Source organism: Eptesicus fuscus, chromosome 8, assembly GCF_027574615.1.
Source record: "Eptesicus fuscus isolate TK198812 chromosome 8, DD_ASM_mEF_20220401, whole genome shotgun sequence".
Taxonomy (NCBI): domain Eukaryota; kingdom Metazoa; phylum Chordata; class Mammalia; order Chiroptera; family Vespertilionidae; genus Eptesicus; species Eptesicus fuscus.
The window spans coordinates 5,285,255-5,310,424 of NC_072480.1; the positions used below are offsets into that span (position 1 = coordinate 5,285,255).

At 40.0% G+C, this 25,170-nt stretch overlaps 1 protein-coding gene across 2 annotated transcripts in view; it reads right to left on the bottom strand.

The window, feature by feature from the left end:
- The window catches only part of NBEA (neurobeachin), an 896,160-nt gene that overhangs the window by 695,467 nt on the left and 175,523 nt on the right, over positions 1-25,170 (bottom strand). For both annotated transcript variants that reach the window (XM_028135810.2, XM_008158996.3), the window contains exon 11: positions 4,300-4,408. In XM_028135810.2, the coding sequence (XP_027991611.2) occupies positions 4,300-4,408 (109 nt within the window). The remainder of the gene's footprint in view (positions 1-4,299; positions 4,409-25,170) is intronic.

A 25,170-nucleotide genomic window follows, 5' to 3' on the forward strand; every position in this document is an offset into this window, starting at 1 on the left:
TTGAAATCTTTGCCCATGAAATCTGAAATAAGTTAGGAATGCCCACCATTACAACCTCTATTTGACACTATACTGAATGGCTTAGATAGTACAGTTAGTCAAAGGGAGGGGAGGCATAAAAAGTATCAGAAAGAAAAAAAGTTCTCATTCTCAGATATATAACTTTCAACAGAATTTTTATTTTTTTTAGTTTACTTATTTTTTACAGAGAGGAAGGGAGAAGGATAGAGAGTTAGAAACATCGATGAGAGAGAAACATTGAACAGCTGCCTCCTACACACCCCTTACTGGGGATATGCCCGCAACCAAGGTACATGCCCTTGACAGGAATCGAACCTGGGACTCTTCAGTCCACAGGCTGACGCTCTATCCACTGAGCCAAACTGGTTAGGACTTTCACAGAATTTTAAAAAATCTACAAACTACTAGGTTTAATAAAGTAATAGCAAGATCAGTATATAAAAGATCAATATAAAGACCAACTATATTTCTACGTACCAATGACAAATTAAAAAAAAAAAGGAAATTTATAAAACCTCAACTATCTAGGAAAAATTTCAGCAAAAATTTTTCTACACAGAAATCAAGACACCTAAATAAACAGAATGATATAAGAAGTGTATGAATTGAAAGATTCAATGTAAAAATCAACATAATACAATAAAAACCCTAGAAAAATTTTTTGTATGTGAAAATTGAAAGGCTGATGTATATGCTCGTTCAGAGACCAAGAATAGCCAAGGCAATTTTGAAGAAAAATAAAACTAGATGGCACACTATGAGGTATCAAGATAATGTTGTACTGCGTCAAAGATAAGAAATAAACCACAATAGTAAGATTCTGGAAATGACCTAATGTACACATGGTCACCCAGTTACCTATTTATTTACATACTAGAGGCCCGGTGCACTAAGTTCTTGCATGGGGGGGGGGGTGTCCCTCAACACGGCCTGCACCTTCTCCAATCTGAGACTCCTCAGGGGATATCCGACTGCCGGTTTAGGCCTGATCCTGGCAGACGGACATCCCTCCGGGATCATTGGCTCCTAACCACCTCTGCCTGTCAGCCTGATTGCCCCCTAACTGCTCTCAGACTGGCCTGATTAAGGCCTAACTGCTCCCCTGTCAGCCCCCAACTGCCCTCCCCTGCTGGCCTGATCGCTCCCAACTGCCTTCCCCTGCTGGCCCCCAACTGCCCTCCTCTGCCAGCCTGATTGCCCCCGATTGCCCTCCCCTGCAGGCCTGATCTCACTCCCAACTGCCCTCCTCTGCCAGCCTGATGGCTCCCAACTACCCTCCCCTGCCGGCCTGGTCACCCCCAATTTCCCTCCCCTGATAGCCTGGTTGCCCCCAACTCCCCTCCCCTGCAGGCCTGGTCGCCCCCAAAACTGCCCTCCCCTGCAGGCCTGGTCATCCCTAACTGCCCTCGCCTGACGGCCTGAGTGCCCCGAACTGTCCTCCCCTGCCAGCCTGATCTCACCCCCAACTGCAATAACCTGCCAGCCTGATCTCGCCCCCAAATGCCCTCCCCTGCAGGCCTGACCTCGCCGCCAACTGCCCTCCTCTGACAGCCTGATGGCCCCCAACTGCCCTCCCCTACTGGCCTGGTAACCCTCAACTGCCCTCCCCTTCCAGCCTAGTCGCCCCCAACTGCCCTCCCATGCAGGCCTGGTCGCCCCAACTGCTCTCCTCTGCCAGCGTGGTCGTTGCTAAATGCCCCTCCCCCCGCTGGCCTGTTCGGCCCCAACTGCCCTCCCCTGCTGACCATCTTGTGATGACCATCTTGTGGTGGCCTTCTTGTGATAATGTCACGTGACACCACCTAGGCTTTTGTTATATAGGATATATACCTGAAGAGAGAGAGAAAGGGAGAGAGAGAGAGAGAGAGAGAGAGAGAGAGAGAGAAAGAAATTTTTCCCTTTATACTTCATACCATATACAAAATGCAACTGGAGGTTGACTATAAATCTAAATGTGTAAAGTAAAACATAATTTTGAGTCTTATGGTTCTGGCATACATAAGAATCCAAAATGGGTTAATCATAAAAGAAAATGAAAACTTGACATATATTAAAGTTAAGGACTTTTGTTCATTAAAAAATACCATTAAGAGAATGAAAAGACAAGCCACAGAGGAAGAGATATATGTAATACATAGTCAACAAAGGTGTCATATCTGGGATATACACAGAAGTTCCACAACTTAATAAAAAAATGATAGAAAATCCAAATACTGCAGATTTTAATGAAAGAAGATAACCAAAAAGACAATAAAAATATGAAAATGCTAAATTTAACTTGTTATCAGAGAAATGCAAATGATAACACAAAGTGATCTACAGAATGGAACACTACCTTTGGAAATCATACATCTAATAAAGAATCCTATCTAATAAAAGAGTAATATGCAAATTGACCATCACTCCAACACACAAGATGGCTGCCTCCATGTGGACACAAGATGGCCAGCAGGGGAGGGCAGTTGTGGGCGATCAGGCCAGCAGGGGAGGGCAGTTGGGAGGGACCAAGCCTGCAAGGGAGGGCAGTTGGGAGTGTCCAGGCCAGCGGAGGAGGGAAATTGGGGGCGACCGGGCCTGCAGGGAAGGGCAGTTGTGGGGGACCCAGGCCTACAGGGGATGGCAGTTAGGGGTTACCAGGCCTGCAGGGGAGGGCAGTTAGGGGCAGTCAGGCTGGCAGGGGAGCAGTTAGGCATCAATCAGGCTGGCAGCGGAGTGGTTAGGGGGTGATCAGGCTGGCAGGCAGAAGTGGTTAGGGGCAATCAGGAAGGCTGGCAGGCGAGCAGTTGGGAGCCAGCAGTTAGGGTCCATATCCTACCAGGATTGGGCCTAAACGGGCAGTCGGACATCCCTCGACGGGTCCCAGATTGGAGAGGGTGCAGGATGGGCTGAGGGACATACACCCCCGTGCATGAATTTTGTGCACCGGGCCTCTAGTTATTTATAGTAGCCAAAAGATAGAAAACAATACAAATATCCACTGACAGATGAATAGATAGAGAAAATGCAATAAATACATATGATGGAATTCTGTTAAGTCATAAAAAGAAATGAAGTTCTGATATATGCTACAACAATGAATTTTGTAAACATTATGCTTAGTGAAATAAGCCATTTACAAAAGGACAACTACTACATGATTCCACTTACAAAAAATATCTATAATACATAAGATCACAGAGACAAAAAGTAGATCACAGACTGCCTAGGAGTAGGGGTCTTGAAGGTAATATGGAAAATTGGCAAAGGAATAAATAAGCACTTCATAGAAGAGAAATGAAGAATGTCATATATATATATACATACACACACACACACACACACACACACACATATATGTATATATCCAATATTATTCAAAATTTAAAAATGCAAATAAAAAACACAACAAGAAAATATTTTTACCCACTAAATTGACAGTATAATATTAAGGACATTAATTCTGAGAAAGAGAAAGTACTGAATTCTATTTATTTGAATTGAAGTGTTTTCACAATATTTCTAATTTTAAGCTAAGTTTTAGTGTAAAAAAATGCTCACTTCAGCCCTAGCCAGTTTTGCTCAGTGTACAGAGTGTAGGCCTGCGGCCCGAAGGGTGCCGGGTTTGATTCCAGTCAAGGGCACATACCTGGATGCAGGCTCCTCCCTGGCCCGGGCCCTGGTCAGGGCTCATGTAGGAGGCAACTAATCAATGTGTCTCTCTCACATCGATGTTTCTCTCTGTCTTTCCCTCTCTATTCCACTCTCTCTGATTGTCAATGGAAAAATTTCCTTGGGTGAGGATTAAAAAAAGCTCACTTTAAAATTATGCCGATAAAACATTAGTAAATAAATGACAAGTTTATGTAAGGGGTAGCTCCTGATAGTTACTGTGTCATGTGCAGTTATGTGGCAAAGACATTTTATAGAATCTCATTTATGTAAAATGTAATTTCAGATAAATCTAGGTAATTATCAATACTCAAGATATAGGAAAACAGTTTCCATAATTAAAAAAGAATTAAGAACAAACTTATAACTTTTAAAGAAAAGCAGATGAAATATCTTTTTTAGTTTCTATTTTCACTCAGAATTTCTTAATTATATAAATTTCTAACCTAATTTAGTTCAATGTCTACACTTACATCTAGGTGTATAATATAAAAATGCTTATGAATTAGCCTAAAATATAGCCTCTCTATAGTTAATGAAAAAGGAAACTAAAGAAAAACTATAATTAGTGAGTGTCAGTTGTACATCTTTGTAGGGTACACAATAAAATCATCATTACATGTCACTTACCTTTTCAAGTAAGTAGCCAATGACTAAAAAGCCTTTTCCACCCAGCATCTGTTCTTGCATGGCTACTGAACTTTTAAGCAGTTCAACCAGGAAAGCCAAAAGAGTAGCACTGCAAAGTACAGATAATTTCATTATATAATCATCAACTGTTGACTATAGTGTTCAATTTCAATATTTTTATGACAAAAGATAACCACATTTAAATCGAATCTCTGTTTTGCTGAAAATGATTATTATACCTTACGTTATGCAATAATATATTTCTTATAAACATGAGAAAACTAGATTCATCTATTTAAAATTAAATATCATAAATCAACAAACTGTGTATATTTTTTTATGTTCCAAGGCAAAACATCTAAGTTTACCTATACACATATATATTCCCTGTTTCAAATAAATTTAACGTAAGAAACACACCCCAAAATATGTCACTTCATCATAATAGACTTTATCATATCTTTAAAGAACGTGCTATGTTAGAGAATTTTAAATAGGTATATAAGATTGTTTTGGAAGAACACATTGATTTTTTAAATAAACCTTTCATTTAGACCTATTTTTTTTAATTATTTTTTTATAAATTATCCAGAGAGCCCTGGCCAGCAGGGTTCAGTGGTTAGAGCATCAGCCTGCACACTAGAGGATCACAGGTTCAACTACTGGTCATGGGCACCTACCAAACCTACCTGGAGGTTGCAGTAAGTTTAACCCCTCCCCAAGCCCCCACTCCCACACCCCCTTCCTGTCCTTAGTCAGGGCGCATGTGGGAGGCAACCAACCAATGGATGTGTCTCTCATACACTGATGTTTATCTCTCTCTCTCTCTCTCTCTCTAAAAAAAAAAAAAAAAATCAATGGAAAAAATATTCTCACTTCTGAGTAAGGGTCAATAAAAAATATATATCCGGAGACACATGAAACATGTTACTTATGTCCCTATATGCCCTCAGGAAAGTTCATGAGAGCAGAGAAAATAAATGATTTATGTGATATTAAAATGAAAAGTGACAGTAACACAATGTATATACAACACATAAAAGCACATAAAGATATGTGCCAGACAAACATAAAACACTTGATGTGGTAACTGAATGAAGAAACAAAAGAAAAAGAAAGTATTGCAATTTATTAAGCTGTGGTAATATATTCAGAAAATTACATAGAACAATTTTCAAACAGCAGCATTCATACATGACAGCATTTCTAGTTATATGTTACCATAGTTTATAGCAATAAATGACTATAAGCCAGACTTTACCACCAATAAAATAATATCTATTTAAAGTGCTTTACAAGAACCCTAAATTCCTTATTTATATACACAAGCATGGGTAAAGCCTCAAATTTCTAAATATATTTTAACACACAAGTACTCATTCCTAAAAGAAATTAGAAAATCTGGTAGTGAGGAAAACTTGAAAATTACTAAGGCCCCCCCAAATAATCTAAAGTTATTATATTCTTTGGAGTTATTTTAAAAAAATACTTTTGTAAAAAAATATCCAGAGAGCCCTGGCCGGCAGGGTTCAGTGGTTTGAGCATCATGGGCACTTACCTGACCTACCTGGGGGTTGCTCTTCTGATTTCAATAAAAATTACAAACAACACTTTTCTCTAACAGTGAGGCTATACTTGTTCAAATTAGAAAAGTATTCTCATAAAAATAGTTACCAAAAATTATCATTATTGTAAAAATCAAGAGTTTGACAGATTTATTTTCAAATGTACTATATAAAAATATATAGTACATTTGAAAATAAAGTACTTCATTACAGGAAATTAATATTCTATTACATTATTTGGCCCTGTATCTTTAAGCCACAAAAACAAGTAAACTACTATTACAAAACAATGATATTGTTTTGCTCTGTCCCAAAAATCAAAGGTAGATATTTACAAGAAAAACACAACTCCCAAGGAATTCCTTGGGATTTTTTAAATGTTTCTGTAAAAAAGAACAGCTATTAAAAACAATCTAGTCCATTTTAAATGAATTATATCAATAGTCAAAGCCACTTCACAAATAACTGCTTAAGAAATGTTATACATAATACTTCTGCCTACATGTGTGAAAAGAATGAAGACAGCGATTGCATAGAGATCACACAATTTCCTAATCTGTCATGGAGTTTTAAACTACATCTGAGTTAGTGATTTAGAGAGGAAGATGACTAGGATTCCTAAACATCAGCACTGCCAAAAAGACCAGAAAAGCATCACTATGGTCCCTATGGTCCATAAAAAAATGCAAAAAGTATTTCTTATGATAAATCTTCCTCCTATGTAGACCCATATAAAATTACAAGGATGCCATGGATTTTCTTATTCTTTTATGTCAGAAAGACAACTCTTTAGCAACAATCTAATGAATTAACTCAGACTTCTAAACACACTAGAGTTTCATTACAAAACCATAAATATTAATTTTATTTTTCCAAAATCTTAACACAATATATACTATCCATATAATATTAATTTCACTTCTATTTTAACTATGACAAAAATTAAAAAGTCAAATTCATTCACTAAAAAGGTATTATTCATTTATACCTAAGACCCAATGCAATAGCAATACCATATCTTTCTTAAATCTTTAAAATAGATATATTTGACATGGTAGATGTAATAGTAAATAGATGGCCATCTTCGAAGAGGTACATTTTCAAACATAATTTAACAAACTTACCAGTAACTAAAATGCATCGGATTGCTGCAGGGCTCACAATAAACTTGCAAAATTCTGTGTACTGCCATACAAAATTTCTCTCCATTCTTGCCTATTTCCAACTCCCCTAGATACAAAGGCAAATATAAAGGATACTTCAGCCCATTCCTATATCTCCTACATACCACTTCCTGTCTAGACACATCAGTTCAACTGTAGAAGATCTAAATATATAGGATAAATTAAAAGTAAGTATCTGTGTCAGCCAAAACAAGATAATTCTCTTGAAAAGTGTATCAATTGCTAGAAAGAGATGTTCACAGAATTTTTTTACTTGATAGATAAAAAGTACTCTGATTTTTATCTCATAAGGTAAAACTGCTAAACTTTTCAATAGACATTGTAACATATGTTCTGTACATAGCAATTCCACTTCAGAAACAGTTAATGGGTTTTTAATTCTGCCTCCTTTTAAGGAAAATGACACTAAGTATCTTTAGGGTTATTTCTTAAAAATAATAACAATCTTTCAATTTTTAATAAGCTTCAAGTAAACTAGGAAATAATATTTATTTCAAGTGTCATACTTATAAAGGTCTAGACCTTAGGAAAATTGAAAAAAATAGTATAATACATTTAACAACTTGCTATATTTATTAAAATTTCCAGAGCTTTCTGGCCCATATTATCTTAAAACACACACATACACACACACACACACACACACACACATCAGTCTTGGCCCATAAATACCTAAGAATTTTAATAACTATGTAAAAATGTAACTAAATTATGTTTCTAATAAAAATATGACTATATTTAGGTTCCATTAAAATTTATATAACTGTAGATTTTACTTGATTTTAATATTATTTTATCCATTCTAATTTGCCCTTTATTTTTTAAAGTAACTAATGTGGATAACTTATGTGATGTGATCACAGAAGTTTTATTGAGGTACTTTATTATTTAAAGATAAAATATATCATATAGATAGACCTACTTTATTACTGAAATAATTAATATTAAATATATAATCTAAGTTCAGTTCAAAAGCAGTTATTAGAATACAGAAATTCACTTTTCAATTTGCTTTGTACAAGCCAAGTACCTCAGTTTGATGAGTTGTTTAAATATATTAAGAATGGAATAGAGTTAAAATAAAATATTCTATATTCACTCAGAGATTCAACACATACCTTTATAAAAATGTTTTTAATCTTTAAAAAACACTCACTACAAGCAAAGTAACTGTCAGAATAAATTCAGAAGTAGATCAAGTTCTAATAAGATTTAAGGTGCCATTAAGGGGAGGGTCTTTTGGCTTTTTCATAAAGTTTCATGTCTTTAGTATTGAAATAGATTGAAATCTTGCAAAAGATAAACTTACATAAAATATCTAATACTATAGTTTTTAAAAATATATTTTATTGATTTTTTTACAGAGAGGAAGGGAGAGGGATAGAGAATTAGAAACATCGATGAGAGAGAAACATCGATCAGCTGACTCCTGCACACCCCCTACTGGGGATGTGCCCGCAACCAAAGTACATGTCCTTGACCGGAATCGAACCTCGGACCCCTCAGTCCACAGGCCAATGCTCTATCCACTGAGCCAAACTGGTTAGGGCTAATACTATAGTTTTAATACTAGTTTTTTTTCCACTACAAAACTCTTTGGAGATGAGAGTGATCATAGCAAGAATAAAACTGTAAAAGAAATCAATTCAAGTCCATACTCAAGATAATTTCATACTCAACACAATTTTCAGCAACATTCACACACAAAAATTCTCACAGTAAGTTAGAAGAGTTAAGTTTTTTCACAGTTCAAAATTAGAAATGCCCAAACCCAAAGTTTCCAACTCCAGGTACATTTAGCTGTCACTTTTAGACAATATATTCCTGAAGATACTATCTCAAAAGACCATTGCCTACCTGCCTACATATGCAATGAATCCTGGTACACAAACTGTTACATTCATCAAATAAGACATCAAGTGGAGATATATGCTAAATTAAGTAAAATACATTTATCTGCAAGTCAAAAAAGGAAAAGAGTGAAATGCAGCACAATAAAATGTAAGGATGGATGGAATACAATGGGTAGCACATGAAATCACTGCGCATGCACTTCGCCATGAAATCTCGCCTCTGTAATCTCTCTTTTCTTTCAACCTGATATGAGATAGGCCGCCATATTAATTCAATTGCTACCTCTATCATGGCTATTTAAGAGCAGTCTTAAAAGGCTCTATTAAAAGTTTGTCAAGCTGTAACAATTTTTTACCTTTCTTTGGTAACAAACTTTGATTTTATATTTCATTAGCCTATTTTATTTCTGACAAAATATATTCATAGCCTAAAAACATAGAAGTTTATTAAAGTGTGAACTTAAAGGTATAACAATTTGTCTTATCAAAGAAACAATTTAAAAAATTGATCATGTAAACAAATTAATTATAAACCCATTATGACATGATGTGGTATTACATAATATCTACCAGTATTTACATAGTTTGAGAACAAGAGTCTTTTGATCAGCTCCATTCATAATGTCTATAAAATGGCTGATAGATATTAACTGAAAAGGCTCCAATGTAAAATAAAACAAAACAAAAAAACTCTCAAAGCCTAAGAGTTTGCAATTTAACCTCAAATGACAAACAGCCACTTCAATACTCTACTAGTAAATTCCCTAGTCTCTTTATGAAAACTTCCCTGGATGTGTAACAAATAGCAGCAACACTATAGTAATACATGAATACTTTAGAAATTTGATGCTATAACTTCGTACACTTAAAAAAATTAAAAATTTAAAAGAAAAAATAGAAAGATTATAACTAAACATGTGAACTCTTTTTTTTTTTTTTAAATCTTAACTATATATATATAATGCCCTTCATGATGAAAGCATGCTACTGCAGGGAAGCCAACTGGTCAGTGCTTTATCTGGTGCTGGCTCTACTTTCAGCCAACCCTCAGCCTACTTAATAGAAGCAGGATAAAAAATATACCCTAGATGTGCTGAAATTACAAAATAAAGGAAAAAAATGTTTAAACAGCTGAATACACAGAAAGCTGAAATAATTATTTGACACTTAGGCTCTACATACATGTTGTGGCAAAAGGCTCCAATGTAAAATAAAACAGGTTTACAGTTGTGAGTATGAGAAATGCAGAGTTCATTCTTGTTATTTATCATTGAATTATTTTCCATATGAACAACTGTAAACCTACTTTTGCCAACCCTGTATGTCCAATAATTTTCTAATCTGCTTATCATCTACACTAATAAAACAGAAACATGCAAATTGACTGTACCTCTGCTACACCCACAAGCCACGCCCACTAGCCAATCAGGAGTGAGTATGCAAATCAACCCAACCAAGATGGCTGCAGCCATGGAGCGAGCAGGAGGCATGAGTTTCCCCGGCAATGGAGGAAGCCAAGCTTTCCGCCCACTATGGTCGGCCCTGGCCTCCGCTCAAGGCTACAAAGTTTTAATTATAGAAGATAAATAAATACCAGATACCAGGGCCTCCGCTTGGGTTGACGGGGGGAGCTTGGCCAGCCTGCAAACCACCACAGGCCCTTCACCTAGGCCACCCCACACCACAAGGGAACCCCCACCCTGACCCAGGACACCCTTCAGGGTAAACCAACTGGCCCCCACCCATGAACCAGCCTCTATCCTATCTTCCTATCTAATAAAGGAGTAATATGCAAATTGATCATCACTCCAACATACAAGATAGCTGCCCCAATGTGGTCAAAGATGGCTGCCCCCATGTGGACACAAGATGGCCACCACAAGATGGCCAGCAGGGGAGGGCAGTTGGGAAGGACCAGGCCTGCAAGGGAAGGCAGTAGGGGGTGACCAGGCTGGCAGAGGAGGGAAGTTAGGGGTGACCAGGCCAACAGAGGAGGGAAGTTGGGGGGTACTGGATCTGCAGGGAAGGGCAGTTGGGGGGGACCCAGGCCTGCAGAGGAGAGCAGTTTGGGGGGGACCAGGACTGTAGGGAAGGGCAGTTAGGGGTGACCAGGCCTGCAAGGAAGGGCAGTTAGGGGTGACCAGGCCTGCAGGGGAGGGCAGTTAGGGGCAATCAGGCTGGCAGGGGAGTGGTTAGACATCAATCAGGCTGGTAGGAGAGTGGTTAGGGGGTGATCAGGCTGGCAGGCAGAAGCGGTTTGGGGCAATCAGGAAGGCAGGCAGGCAAGCAGTTGGGAGCCAGCAGTCCTGGATTTTGAGAGGGATGTCTGACTGCCTGTTTAGGCCCGATCCCGGTCGGGCCTAAATGGGCAGTCGGACATCCCTTAAGGGGTCCCAGATTGGAGAGGGTGCAGGCTGGGCTGAGGGACACACCCCCCGTGCACAAATTTCATGCACCGGGCCTCTAGTTAATTATCTTTTTTAAGTGAACTATACAGTAAAACTGACCTCTTTATGTTATGTGTATATGTATAGTTCTGAGAATGTTAGATATATAGATTTGTATAATCTCACCAAAATCAAGATAGATACCAGTTACATTACATCAAAAATATTAATTTATCCTATTCCTTTACATCTTTATACCCACACTCTCCCAAAACCAGTAACCTTAGGTAAGGACTTACCTCTTATCCATCACTATACTTTTGACTTCTCATGAATTTCATATAAATGGAATCATCCTACCTAATAATAGAGTAATATGCAAATTGACCGTACCTTCGCTACACCCACAAGCCACGCCCACCAGACACGCCCACCAGGAAACCGTCGCAGGGACGTTGGGGTGCGGCGGAGCCCAAGGCCGGGAAAGCCTCGGGTGGAGGCTTTCCCGGCCTTGGGCACCAGCGGGGAGCCTGCACAGGACAGCAGGCAACCACCGGGGGTCGGCTCCTATGATCCTTAGCAGGGATGCTGGGGTGCAGCAGAGCCCAAGGCCGCCGCCCGGGGCCAAGCCCCGACCCTGAAAGAAGGCAGAAGGCGGTGGCCACAGCCAAGGCCTGGGTCCCCGGTGCCGGCAGAAAACTGGTGCAGGCAGCCAGGTGAATGCAAGTCTATTGCACGAATCTTCGTACAAACGGGCTGCTAGTCTTCTATATATATAAAAGCCTAAGTGACGGAATTATCGAACAACCAGTTGCTACGATGTGCACTGACCACCAGGGGGCAGACGCTCAACACAGCAGCTGCCCGCTGCTGGTCAGTGTTCTCCCACAGCCAAACTCCCGCAGCTAGCCAACCTCCCATGGTCCCTCCCTGCAGACATCTGGCCAACCGCCCGCGGTCCTTCCCCCCAGCTGGCCAGTTCCCCACCCCCCTATTGGCCCCAATCGCCAGCAAGGCCGGGGACCCCACCTGTGCATGAATTCATGCACCGGGCCTCTAGTACAATATATAATCTGAGTATGTCATTGACCTCAACATACTGCCTTTGAGATTCATCTAAGTAGTCGCATACATCAAGAGTTTATTCCCTTTAACTATTCAATATAATTCCATAGTATGAATGGATTGTAACAATTTGTGTACATTTGAATTATATATGTTAATAGCAATTATGAATAGGACTACTATAAACATTCACAAAAGGGTTTTTGTGTGAACACAGTTTCCATTCATTTCTCATAAAAACAGTCCCAGGAGTAGAAAGGTTGAATAATAAAATAAGTGTATATTTAACTTTATAATAAACTGCTAACCTGCCAGAGTGGTTCTAACACTTGGCAATCCCAGTAGTAATATGTCCCAGTTGCTCTACATCCTTGCCAGAACTTGGTACCATGAGATTTTTTTATCATGGCCATTCTTCTGGATGTGTATTTGTTCTCTAACAGTGGTTTTAATATACATTTTTCTACTGGTTAATGCTGTTGAAGATCTTTTCATGTGCCATTTTGGCATTTTTATATCTCCTTGGTGAAGTGTATATTCAAGTCTTTCGCCCATTTTTTATAATTGCAATTTAGGTTTTCTTAGGTTTGAGAATTTAATATATTCTTGATATAAATCCTTTTTAAAATAAATGATTTTCTATCATCTTTCTTGAGTCTGTAGCATTTTTTCCACTGCATCTTTTGCAGTGTAAAAGGTGTTAACTTTGATGATGACCAAGTCAAACTTATCTTTTTTTTTTCTTTTATGCATCATGCTTTTGGTGTTACGTCCAATATGCCTTTGCCTAACCTAGATTACAAAGATTTCCTCCTGTGTTTTCTCTAAAACTTCTATAGATTTATATTTTACATTTAGAGTTAAGTTTTTATAAAGTGTGAAGTTTAGATCTAGGTTCTTTTTTTGGCATACAACTATCCTTCCTCCCTGACACTGCTTTTGCACCTCCACCAAATATCAATTGTCCATATTTGTGAGGAACTGTTTATGAACTCTATTTGTTCCACTGATACATATGTCTATCACATTGCTCATACCACACTGTCTTCATTATTGTAGCTTTATAGTGAGTCTTAGAGGCAAATAAGTATGAATCCTCCAACTTTATTCTGTTTCAAAATAATTTTATCTAAGCTACTTACTTTAACTTTCCATTTAATTTTAAAGCCATCTTGTCTATATCAACAAACAAATCCAGACAGGTCATTAAATGGTATTGCATTAAGTATATAGATCAATTTAATGACACCTTTACTATGTTGAATCTTCCTATATGTGAATACAATATACCTCATCATGCATTTAGGACTTCTGATTTCTTTCATCAGCAATATATAGATTTCAGCACACAGATCCTACATACATATTTCAATACCTATCATTAAAGGTATTTTAAATTTGGCTTCCTTCTGCAGATTGTTAATACAAAGAAATATAATTTATTTTTATGTGAGAACCTTGTATCTTACAAACTTTCTAAACTTGCTTACTAGTGCTAGAATTTTGTATGTATTAATTCCTTAATTTTTATGCAGATAATCATTTAATCTGTTAAAAGGACAGTTCTACTTTTTTTCCTTTCCAATCAGTATGACTTTTGTTTCTTTTTCTTGCCTTATCGCAATTGCTTGAATCTCTGATTTGGACAAGATCTACACATGTATAGCTCAGGGCTCAGTTCATACATAATATTATGTGGGTACTTCCACACATTCTTTCCTGATAATTTCCAGCTTTGGGGCTCCTCTTTTCAGTTCTGCTGTCAAAATGCTAGAGCTTCAGAAATATCCTCACTCTGTTATGCACTTCTATAACTCTGACAACATCCAGGACATACCAACTGTAAAAGAGAGAAATTAGCGCACGCGCGCGCGCGCAAACACACACACACACACACACACACACACACACACACACACACACAATAGAGAGGTTTCTGGTTCTAAATGTAAAGAGCCTGAGAGTCTGGAAGCCACCACTCTATCCTATCAGGTAAATGAACAGTCTGAAAAATCAACTCTTCTAGGATCCAAAAAGAGAAGGGAACAGGGCCAACTGCTGCCCCCCAGGTTGGTGAGGCAGACAAAAATCCCACAGGGAGTCATAGAAACCAAAGCAGAGACCCACACATGGAAAATTCCCTGGGAACCAGTGCCCAGGTGGGAAAACCTGACCTATAATTGAGAAATTTCTGGAAGCTGAGTGCTTACAATTCACCATTAATAGAGGCCCCCAGGTTTATTATAAGATTTATCTTCAGGAACTTGACTGAGTTTCCATATGATAATGTGAGAGGAAAATCCTCTGGGCTTCCAGCAGAAGTAAGGAAAAGGAACCACTATGAAACACTCCATTTTTAACAAGGCCTGGTCTCAGGATAAACTAGTTAACCAGGCCTAACTTGCTAAAGTATTATTAGAGCCTAACTGACCTGGGAAAGGAAATGTCCAATGACAGCTAACTCTAATCATCTTCTTCAAACTACGGAGGTTTAACAAACTGAAAAACACTTCTAAAGGTCACAGTTGATAGGCAAAGGATCACTAAAAGACCGAATCAGAGAGGTGGAAGATGGCGACTGGCAGGACAGTAGTGAGGGAGAGAGTGTGAGAGAGTGTGAGAGAGTGAGGGAGTGGAAGGGGAGTGTGTGGACATGGTGTGTGTGTTAGGGACAGTTAGATCCTGCAGGACTTTCGGGGGCTGGCAAACCAGGTGGTCTTAGACTGCGAGACACGGATGCCGCTGCAAACACTCCAGGGAAGCCAGCACTGGCATACAAACCACACCATCTTGAAGAGTAGAACTGCTGTGACTCAGAAACCAGGCTTACCATGACCCAGACTGTGCTCAGGTGCAAGCTGGGACCCTAAAGCCTCTCTGGACAAAGACCTGCTGCCACAGGTGCAGAGCCAGGGACACCAAGACTCAGCCATCCCGGCCACAGATTCCTGTGAGTCACAGAGTGCATACCCCTCCCACTGGCCTGTCGCCACAGCATAGCGCCTGTGCGACCCGAGGTGATCGAGTAGGCCTCCTGCAGAAAGAGGGCGGCCAAGCAACCTGATCCCCTAGCAGGCCTGTGACTGATTCTCGGAGCATGCATGAGAGGAGACTCGTATTCTAGGTGCAGAGGCCCAACGCTAACCTGCGGGAACGGCACCCAGCGCCCGTAAGTCTGACTCTTGGCGCATGCACATGGGAACTCTGATTCTCAGTGCGCACACGCGAGGCCGCACAGAGCACCAGTGACTCTGATTCTTGGTGCATTCTTGCGAGGACTCTGATGCTTGGCACACGCATGAGGCCTAGCTAAGCACCAGTGATTCTGATTCTCAGAGCATGCAGGAACTCTAATTCTCGGCATGCACAACTGCCGCCGATCCACAACAGCTGAGTCACGGTGCCAGAGCTCGTCAGTGACACTTGGGTTGCACGATGCTCCCACTGCACACAGCTCAGATTCTTGCAACTCGACACTTGAACCATCTGGTGATAGCAAAAAAGGGAAGACAACGAAATAATCCCCAAAGGAAAAAAGGAGGCACTGCCAAGATAGGGACTAAATGAAAGAGAGGCATGCAATATGTTGGAAAAAGAATTCAGAGTAATGGTCCTATAGTTCATAAACCAGATGGACAAGAAAATCAACAACCTATGTAAAAATCAGAAGGGAATAAATAGTGATACAGCTATAATTAAAAACACAATGGAAGGTTTCAACAGTAGACTAGGATAAGCGAAGGACCGAATTATTGAGTTAGAAAATAAGGTAGAAAAAAAAAGCACAGTCTAAACAGCAATTGGAGAAAAAATTTAAAAAACAGAAAGACAGCCTAAGGGAGCATTGGAACAGCATGAAACGAAGTAACATACATATAACAGGTGTCTAGAAGGACAAGAAGAGCAGCAAGGATTAGAAAACCTATTTGAAGAAATAATGACAGAAAACATCCCAGATTTGGGGAAGAAAAATGTTACACAAGCACAGAGAGTCCCAAACAAGATGAACCACAAAAGACCCACACCAAGACACATCTTAATTACCATGGAAATCGTTAGCGACAAAGAAGAATCTTAAGGCCTGCAATAGAGAGACAGAGAGTTACCTACAAAGGATCTCCCAACAGATTATCAAATGATTACTCAAGAGAAAAACATCGGCCAGAAGGGAATGGAATGAAGTATACAAAGTGATACACAGCAAGGGACAGAATCCAAGAAAACTCTATCCAGCACGACAATCAATCAAAATTGAAGGGGAAATCGGAAGATTCACACACACACACACACACACACACACACAAACACACACAGACACACACAGACACACACACACACACACAGACAACAACAAAAAAACACTGAGGAAGTTTATCACTACACCAAACCAGGAATGCAAGAAATTCTAGAGTGACTGTTGTAAAAAGAAGAAATAGAAAGGGAAGAAGAAACAGGCATAGAGAATAAAAATGGCTAGCCGCACACAGTACAAGTACCTATCAATAATAACATTAACAATTTGCACTCGCTTGCATTTTTCTCGATTCCTTTATTCTACTCGGGATTTAATTTTTTAAATACCCCAGATTTTACAAAGTGCGGCAGTAGAATAAAAAACTGGAGTTTCTTTTCATACAAACTTATTTATTTGGATTTTTTTATATTTCAAATTATTGATACATTCAATACAATTCGACATATGAGCTGCTACCGATGCTAACCGTGTGGAGTCACACTCGACATCCGAGTGCAAAAGGTTAAACGTAAATGCTCCAATCAAAAGATATCGAGTGACTGAATGCACAAGAAAACATGACCCAGATATATGCTGTCTACAAGAGGTCCACTTCAGAACAAGGGACTCCCACACACTGAAAATGAAGGGATGGAAAAATAACTTTCAGGCAAATGGAAATGAAAAAAAAAAAAAGCTGGGTAGCAACACTTATATCTGAAAAATAGACCTCAAAGTGAAGGCCATAACATGACACAAGGAATGCAGCTACATTATACTAAAGGGATCGATACAACAAAATGACATAACTCTGGTAAACATATATGCACCCAATGCAGGAGCACCCAAATACATAAAAAAACTTGTGGAAGATATCAAGAGAGAGATAGACAACAATACAATCATAGTAGGGGACTTTAATATCCCATTAACATCACTGGATAAATCCTCTAGAAAAAATAAATTAGCAAAGAAACAGTAATCCTAAACGACTCACTAGATGAGATGGACTTAATTTTTTCAGCGCATTCCATCACAAAGCTACAGAATAAACATTATTCTCAAGTGCACATGGGACATTTTCAACAATAGATCACATTTTGGGACTCAGGCAAAGTCTCTCCAAATTCAAGAAGACTGAAATCATATTCAGCATCTTCTCCGATCACAATGGCATAATATTAGAAACTAGAGGCCAGGTGCACGAAATTCGTGCACAGAAGGGAGGTGTCCCTCATCCCGGCCTGCACCCTTTCCAATATGGGACCCTTCGGGGGATATCTGACTGCTGGTTTAGGCCCAATCCCTGCTGGGTTCTAAATGCTCACCCGCTTGCCTGCCTGGTTGCTCCTTACCACTTCTGCCTGCCAGCCTGATCGCCCCCTAACCGCTCCCCTGCCAGCCTGATTGACTCCTCACTGCTCCCCTGCCAGAATGATCACCCCCAACTGCCCTCCCTGCAGGCCAGATTGCACCCAACTGTGCTCCCCTGCCGGCCTGATTGCCCCCAACTGTCCTCCCCTGCCGGCCGGATAGTCCCCAACAGCCATCCCCTGACAGCCTGATTGCCCCCAACTGCCCTCCCCTACCGGCCTGATCGCCCACAACTGCCCCACCCCGCCTCCTCCGCCGGGACCCGCCACCTCTGCGCGAAGTGGCAGAGATGAAGGGGCCAACGTCCTCCATGCCATGCAGATCCACGGGACCTCATGTCTTACTGTGCAAAGTGGCGGCCAGGCCCCGCCTCCACTGTGCGCATGGCCATCTTTGTGGTGGCCATCATGTGGTGGCCATCTTTGTGGCAGCCATTTGGGGTGGCCATCTTGTGACAAGGTCGTGCGTGAGAGTGCAAGGACCACCTAGGTTTTTATTAGTATAGACAAACTACAATAAAAACAATCACAAAAATTCAAACACTTGGAGGCTGAATAGCATGCTATTAAACAATGATTGGGTTACCAAAGAGACCAAAGAAGAAATTTAAAAAATCTTGGAAAAAAATGACAATGAAAACACAATAACCCAAAATCATCGGATCCAGCATTACATTAGAAATATCTGGGACACAGTGAAAGTAGTCCTGAGAGGGAAGTTCATAGCATTACAGGCCTACCTCAAAAAACAAGAAAAACTTTTAATAAAAACCATATAATTCTGCAATTTGAAGAATTAAAAAGAGAGCAACAAGAAAAGCCCAGAGTGAGCAGAAGGAAGGAAATAATAAAGATCAGAGGGGAAATAAAAGACATAGAGACCAAAAAAAGAGCAATGAAACCAAGAGCTGGTTCTTTGAAAAGATACACAAGATTGCTGAACCTCTAGCCAGGCTCACCAAGAAGCAGAGAGAGGGGACACATATAAACAAAATCAGAAATCAAAGAGGTGAAAAACCAACAGAACCCACAAAATATGAAGTATCGTAAAAAAAAAAAATACTATGAGCAACTCTATTCCAACAAACTGGTCAACCTAGAAGAAATGGACATATTCCTAGAAAAATACAATCTTCCAAAACTCAATCAGGAAAAATAAAAACATCTGAATATGTCGATAACTATAGAGGAAATTGAAGCAGTAATCAAAAAACTTCCAACAAACAAATTCTCTGCACCAGATGCCTTCACAGGGGAGTTTTATCAAAAGAAGAACTAAAACCTATCCTCCTCAGACTATACAAAAAAATTCAAGAGGGAGGAATACTTCCAACTCTTTCTACAAAGCCAGCATTAACCCTTATCACAAAACCAGATAAAGACAATATGAAGAGCATTAAAGGCCAATATCCCTCATGAACATAGATGACAAAATCCTCAAGAAAATTCGAGCAAATCGGATCCAGCATTACATTAGAAATATCATTCACTATGACCAAGTGGGTTTTTAACCTAGGGATGCAAGGATTGTACAATATCTGCAAATCAATAAACGTGATACACCATATAAACAAATCCTCTCTAATAAAAAAGTAATATGCAAAGTAACCATCACTCCACTAGATAAGCCAAGCCCACCAACCAAGCCAGGCCCACCAGCCAATCAGGGCGAGTATGCAAATTAACCCCAACCAAGATGGCTACCAGAAAGGAGGCTTGGGTTTCCCCGGCAACAGAGGAAGCCAAGCTTTCCACACACTCTGGCGGGCCCAGGCCTCCACTCAAGGATACAAAGTTTCAAATATAGAAGGTAAACAAATCCACGGATGGAGCAGGAGGCTTGGCTCTGCTCCAGGCTACAAAGTTTCAATTGTAGAAGGTAAATAAATTCCAGATACCAGGGCCTCTGCTTGGGTCCCCAGGGGCGTGGCTGGCCTGCAAACCACCACAGGCCCCTCGCCCAGGCCTCTCCACACCCTAAGGGAACCCCACCCTGATCCAGGACACCTTTCAGGGCAAACCAGCTGGTCCCCACCCGTGCACCAGGCCTCTATCCTATCGAATAAAAGAGTAATATGCAGATTGGCCATCACTCCAACACACAAGATCAAGATAGCTGCCCCCATGTGGTCAAAGATCATGCCCCCATGTGGACACATGATGGCCACCACAAGATGGCCAGCAGGGGAAGGGCAGTAGGGAGGGACCAGGCCTGCAAGGGAAGGCAGTTGAGAGGGACCAGGCCTGCAAGGGAAGGCAGTTGGAAGCGATCTACCCTGCAGAGGAGGGCAGTTAGCGGTGACCAGGCCAGCAGAGGAGGGAAGTTGGGGGCAAACAGGCTGGCAGGGGAGCAGTTAGACATCAATCAGGCTGGCAGGGGAGTGGTTAGGGGGTGATCAGGCTGGCAGGCAGAAGCGGTTAGGGAAAATCAGGAAGGCAGGCAGGCGAGCAGTTGGGAGCCAGCAGTCCTGGATTGTCAGAGGGATGTCCGGTAGGATCGGGCCTAAACGGGCAGTCAGACATCCCTCAAGGGGTCCCAGATTGGAGAGGGTGCAAGCTGGGCTGAGGGACACCTCCCCGCCCCCGTGCACGAATTTCATGCACCGGGCCTATAGTTGAAAGATAAAAACCATATAATCATATCAATTGATGCAGAGAAAGCATTTGAAAAAATCCAACACACTTTCGTGATAAAAACTCTCAACCAGGTGGGAATAGAGGGATCATACCTCAACATAATAAAAGCCATATATGACAAACCTGCAGCCAATATCATACTCAATTTGCAAAAACCAAAAACAAACAAACAAAAAAAAACATTTCCCCTAAGAATAAGAACAAGACAAGCATGTCCACTCTCACCACTGCTGTTTAACATAGTCCTAGAAGTACTAGCCATGGCAATCAGACAAAGAAGAAGAAATAAAAGGCATCCAAATTGGGAAAAAAGTAGTAAAATAGTCATCATTCACAGATGACATGATATTATACATAGAAAACCCAAACACTCCATCAAAGAACTACTAGACCTAATAAATGAATTTGGCAAAGTAGCAGGATACAAAATTAACACCCACAAATCTATGGCTTTTTTATAAACCAACTAGAGGCCCTATACACAAATTTCGTGATAGAGTAGGCCTTTGTTGGTCATTTGTTGATTTGTTGATGGTAGCCATTCTGACAGGTGTGAGTTGGTACCTCACTGTCGTTTTGATTTGCATCTCTCGGATGATTAATGACTTTCAGCATGTTTTCATATGTCTCTTGGCCTTCCTTCTGTCTTTTTTCGAAAAGTATCTATTTAGGTTCATTGCCCATTTTTTGAATGGGTTGTTTATCTTCCTTTTGCTCAGTTGTATGAGTTCCCTTAAATGTTGGAAATTAAACCCTTATCGGACATAACATTGGCAAATATGTTCTCCTATGCGGTGGGCTTTCTTGTTGTTTTGTTGATGGTTTCTTTTGCTGTGCAGATTTTTATTTTGAGGTAGTCCCATTACTTTATTTTCTCTTTAGTTTCTATTGCCCTAGGAGCTGTATCAGTGAAGATATTGCTTCAGCATATGTCTGAGATTTTGCTGCCTGTGGATTCCTCTTTTTATGGTTTCCGTCTTACATTTAAGTCCTTTATTCATTTTGAGTTTATTTTTGTGTATGGTGTAAGTTGGTGATCTAGTTTCACTTTTTTGCATGTATCTGTCCAATTTTCCCAACACCATTTACTGAAGAGACTGTCTTGACTCCATTGTATGTTCTTGCCTCCTTTGCAAGTATTAATTGAGCATAATGGTTTGAGTCGATTTCTTGGTTCTCTATTCTATTCCACTGATCTATATGTCTGTTCTGGTGCTAGTACAAGTCAGTTTTGAGAACAGTGGCTTTGTAAAACAGCTTGATATCTGGTATTGATATCCCTCCTATTTTCTTCTTCTTTCTCAGGATTGCTGCAGCTATTCAGGGTCTTTTTTCATTCCAGATGAATCTTGAGAGAGTTCGTTCTAGGTCTGTGAAATATGCTGGCGAGGATGCAGAGAAAAAGGAACCCTCGTGCACTGCTGGTGGGAATGGAGACTGCTACAGCCACTGTGGAGAACAGTATGGAGTTTCCTCAAAAAACTAAAAATGGAACTCCCATTTGACCCAGTGATCCCACTTCAAGGAATATAGTCCAAGAAACTAGAAACACCAATCAGAAAGGATACATGCACCCCTATGTTCACAGCAACACAATTTGCAACACCTAAGATTTGGAAACAGCCTAAGTGCCCATCAGCAGATGAGTGGATTAAAAAACTGTGGTACATCTACACAATGGAATACTATGCTGCAGGAAAAAAGAAGGAATTTTTACCATTTGCAACAGCATGGAGGGAACTGGAGAGCATTATGCTAAGCAAAATAAGCCAGTCAGAGAAAGATAAATATCACATGATCTCACTCATTTGTGGAATATAATGAACAACATAAACTGATGAACAATAACAGATCCAGAGACAGAGAATCATCATTCAGACCATCAAATCTCAGAGGGAAGGTAGGAGAGGGTGGGCGTACGGGTCAGAGATCAACCAAAGGACTTGTATGCATGCATATAAGCCTAACCAATGGACACAGACACCAGGGGTGTGAGGGCATGAGTGGGGGATGGGAGGGCAATGTTTGGATAAGGGCACATATGTAATACCTTAATCAATAAAGGAAAAGAAAAAAGAGTAGACATTCACAGTCTCGTCTGCCTCGGCATATGCAGCCACAGTTGCTTCGGAACTCTCAGCCCTGGCCTGATCCAGAAGGACGTCCAGAGAGTCATTCTGCTGTTCCGCCATTCGGTCCATTTGCATATTATGCTTTAATTATTATAGATAATTAACTCACAGAAAGAGAAACTAAAAAAATAATCCAATAAAAAAAAATTAAGATACCTAGGAATAAACTTATCTAAGGCGATAGAGGACCTATACTTGGAAAACTACAGGACATTGAAAAAAGACAGAGGAAGACATAAACAAATGGTAGACCATACCATGTTCATGGATTGGTAGAATCAACATCATTAAAATGTCCATACTATCCAAAGCAATCTATAGTTTTAAAGCAATCCTCATTAATATACCAACAGCATATTTCATAGACCTAGAACAAACTCTCCAAAAATTCATATGGAAAAAAAAAGTCCCTGAATAGCTATAGCATCCTGAGAAAGAAGAACAAAGTTGGAGGGATCAAAATACCAGACATCAAGCTATATTACAAAGCCAAGTTTCTTAAAACTGCCTGGTACTGGCAAAAGAACAGACATATAAACCAACAAAAAAGAACAGAGAACCTCGAAATACAACCAAGCCAATATGCTCAAATAATATTTGAAAAGGAGGCAAGAGTATTCAATGGAGTCAATACAGTCTATTCAATAAATAGTGCTGGGAAACTTGCTCAGATACATGCAAAAAACTAAAACTAGACCACCAACTTACACCATACACAAAAATGAACTCAAAATGGATAAATGACTTAAACGTAAGACAGGAAACCATACATATCATAGAAGAAGCCACAGAAATTAAAATAGCAGACATTTGTCATAGCAATATCTTCATCAATACAGCTCCTAGGGCAATAGAAACTTAGAAGAAAATAAAGAAATGGGACTACATCAAAATCAAAAGTTTCTGCACAGCAAAAGAAACCATCAACAAAACAACAAGAAAGCCCACTGCATGGGAGAACATATTTGCCAATGTTACCTCCAATAAGTGTTTAATCTCCAAAATTTATAAGAAACTCATACAATTTAACAAAAGGAAGATAAACAATCCAATAAAAAAAATGGGCAAAGGACCTAAATACTTTTTGAAAGACGACATAAGGAAGGCCAAGAGACATATGAAAACATGCTCAAAGTCACTAATCATCTGAGAGATGCAAATCAAAACGACAGTGATGTACCATCTCACACCTGTCACAATGGCTATCATCAGCAAATCAACAAATGACAAGTGCTGTCGAGGTTGCGGAGAAAAAGGAACCCTCGTGCACTGCTGTCGGGAGTGCAGACTGGTGCAGCCACTGTGGAGAACAGTATGGAGTTTCCTCAAAAAACTGAAAACGGGACTCCCATTTGACCCAGGGATCCCACTTCTAGGAATATACCCCAAGAAACTAGAAACACCAATCAGAAAGGATATATGCATCCCTATGTTCACAGCAGCACAATTTGCAATAGCTAAGATTTGGAAACAGCCTAAGTGCCCATCAGCAGATGAGTGGATTAGAAAACTGTGGTACATCTACACAATGGAATACTATGCTGCTGTGAAAAAGAGGGAATTCTTACCATTTGCAATAGCATGGATGGAGCTGGAGAGCATTATGCTAAGCGAAATAGGCCAGTCAGAGAAAGATAAATATCACATAATCTCACTCATTTGTGGAATATAAAGAACATCATAAACCAATGAACAAAAATAGGTACAGACACAAAGAAGCATTTAACAGAGTTTCAAACTTCAGCGGGAAGGCAGGGGAAGGTTGGGGTGTGGGTAAGACCGTGGTCGGCAAACTGCGGCTCGTGAGCCACATGCGGCTCTTTGGCCCCTTGAGTGTGGCTCTTCCACAAAATACCACGGCCTGGGCGAGTCTATTTTGAAGAAGTGGCATTAGAAGAAGTTTAAGTTTAAAAAATTTGGCTCTCAAAAGAAATTTCAATCGTACTGTTGATATTTGGCTCTGTTGACTAATGAGTTTGCCGACCACTGGGGTAAGAGATCAACTAAAGGACTTGCATGCATGCATATAAGCATAACCAATGTACACAGGCACTAAGGGGGGTGAGAGCGTGTGCCAGGAGGTGGGGGGTGGCGGGGTAGGTCTATAGGGGGAAAAGGGGACAAATGCACTACTATTTGTAATACTTTAATAGTCAAAAACAAAAACAAACAAACAAAATGACCCAATCATAACGACTATAGTGTGCTCCCACCCCCAACATATTTCTAAAGACCTATTTACAGCAATTCCTTTTCCAGATACATAATGTCTATTAAGGAAAAATTAGAAGGCCAATTCCAATTTAAAAAGACAAATCAAGAATAAGACCCAGACATGGCTGGGATATTAGAATTAGCAGAATTGGAATTTAAAACAACTATAATTAACATGCTAAGCGTTCTGAATGATAAAAATATATAGCATGAAAGAACAAAGGGGC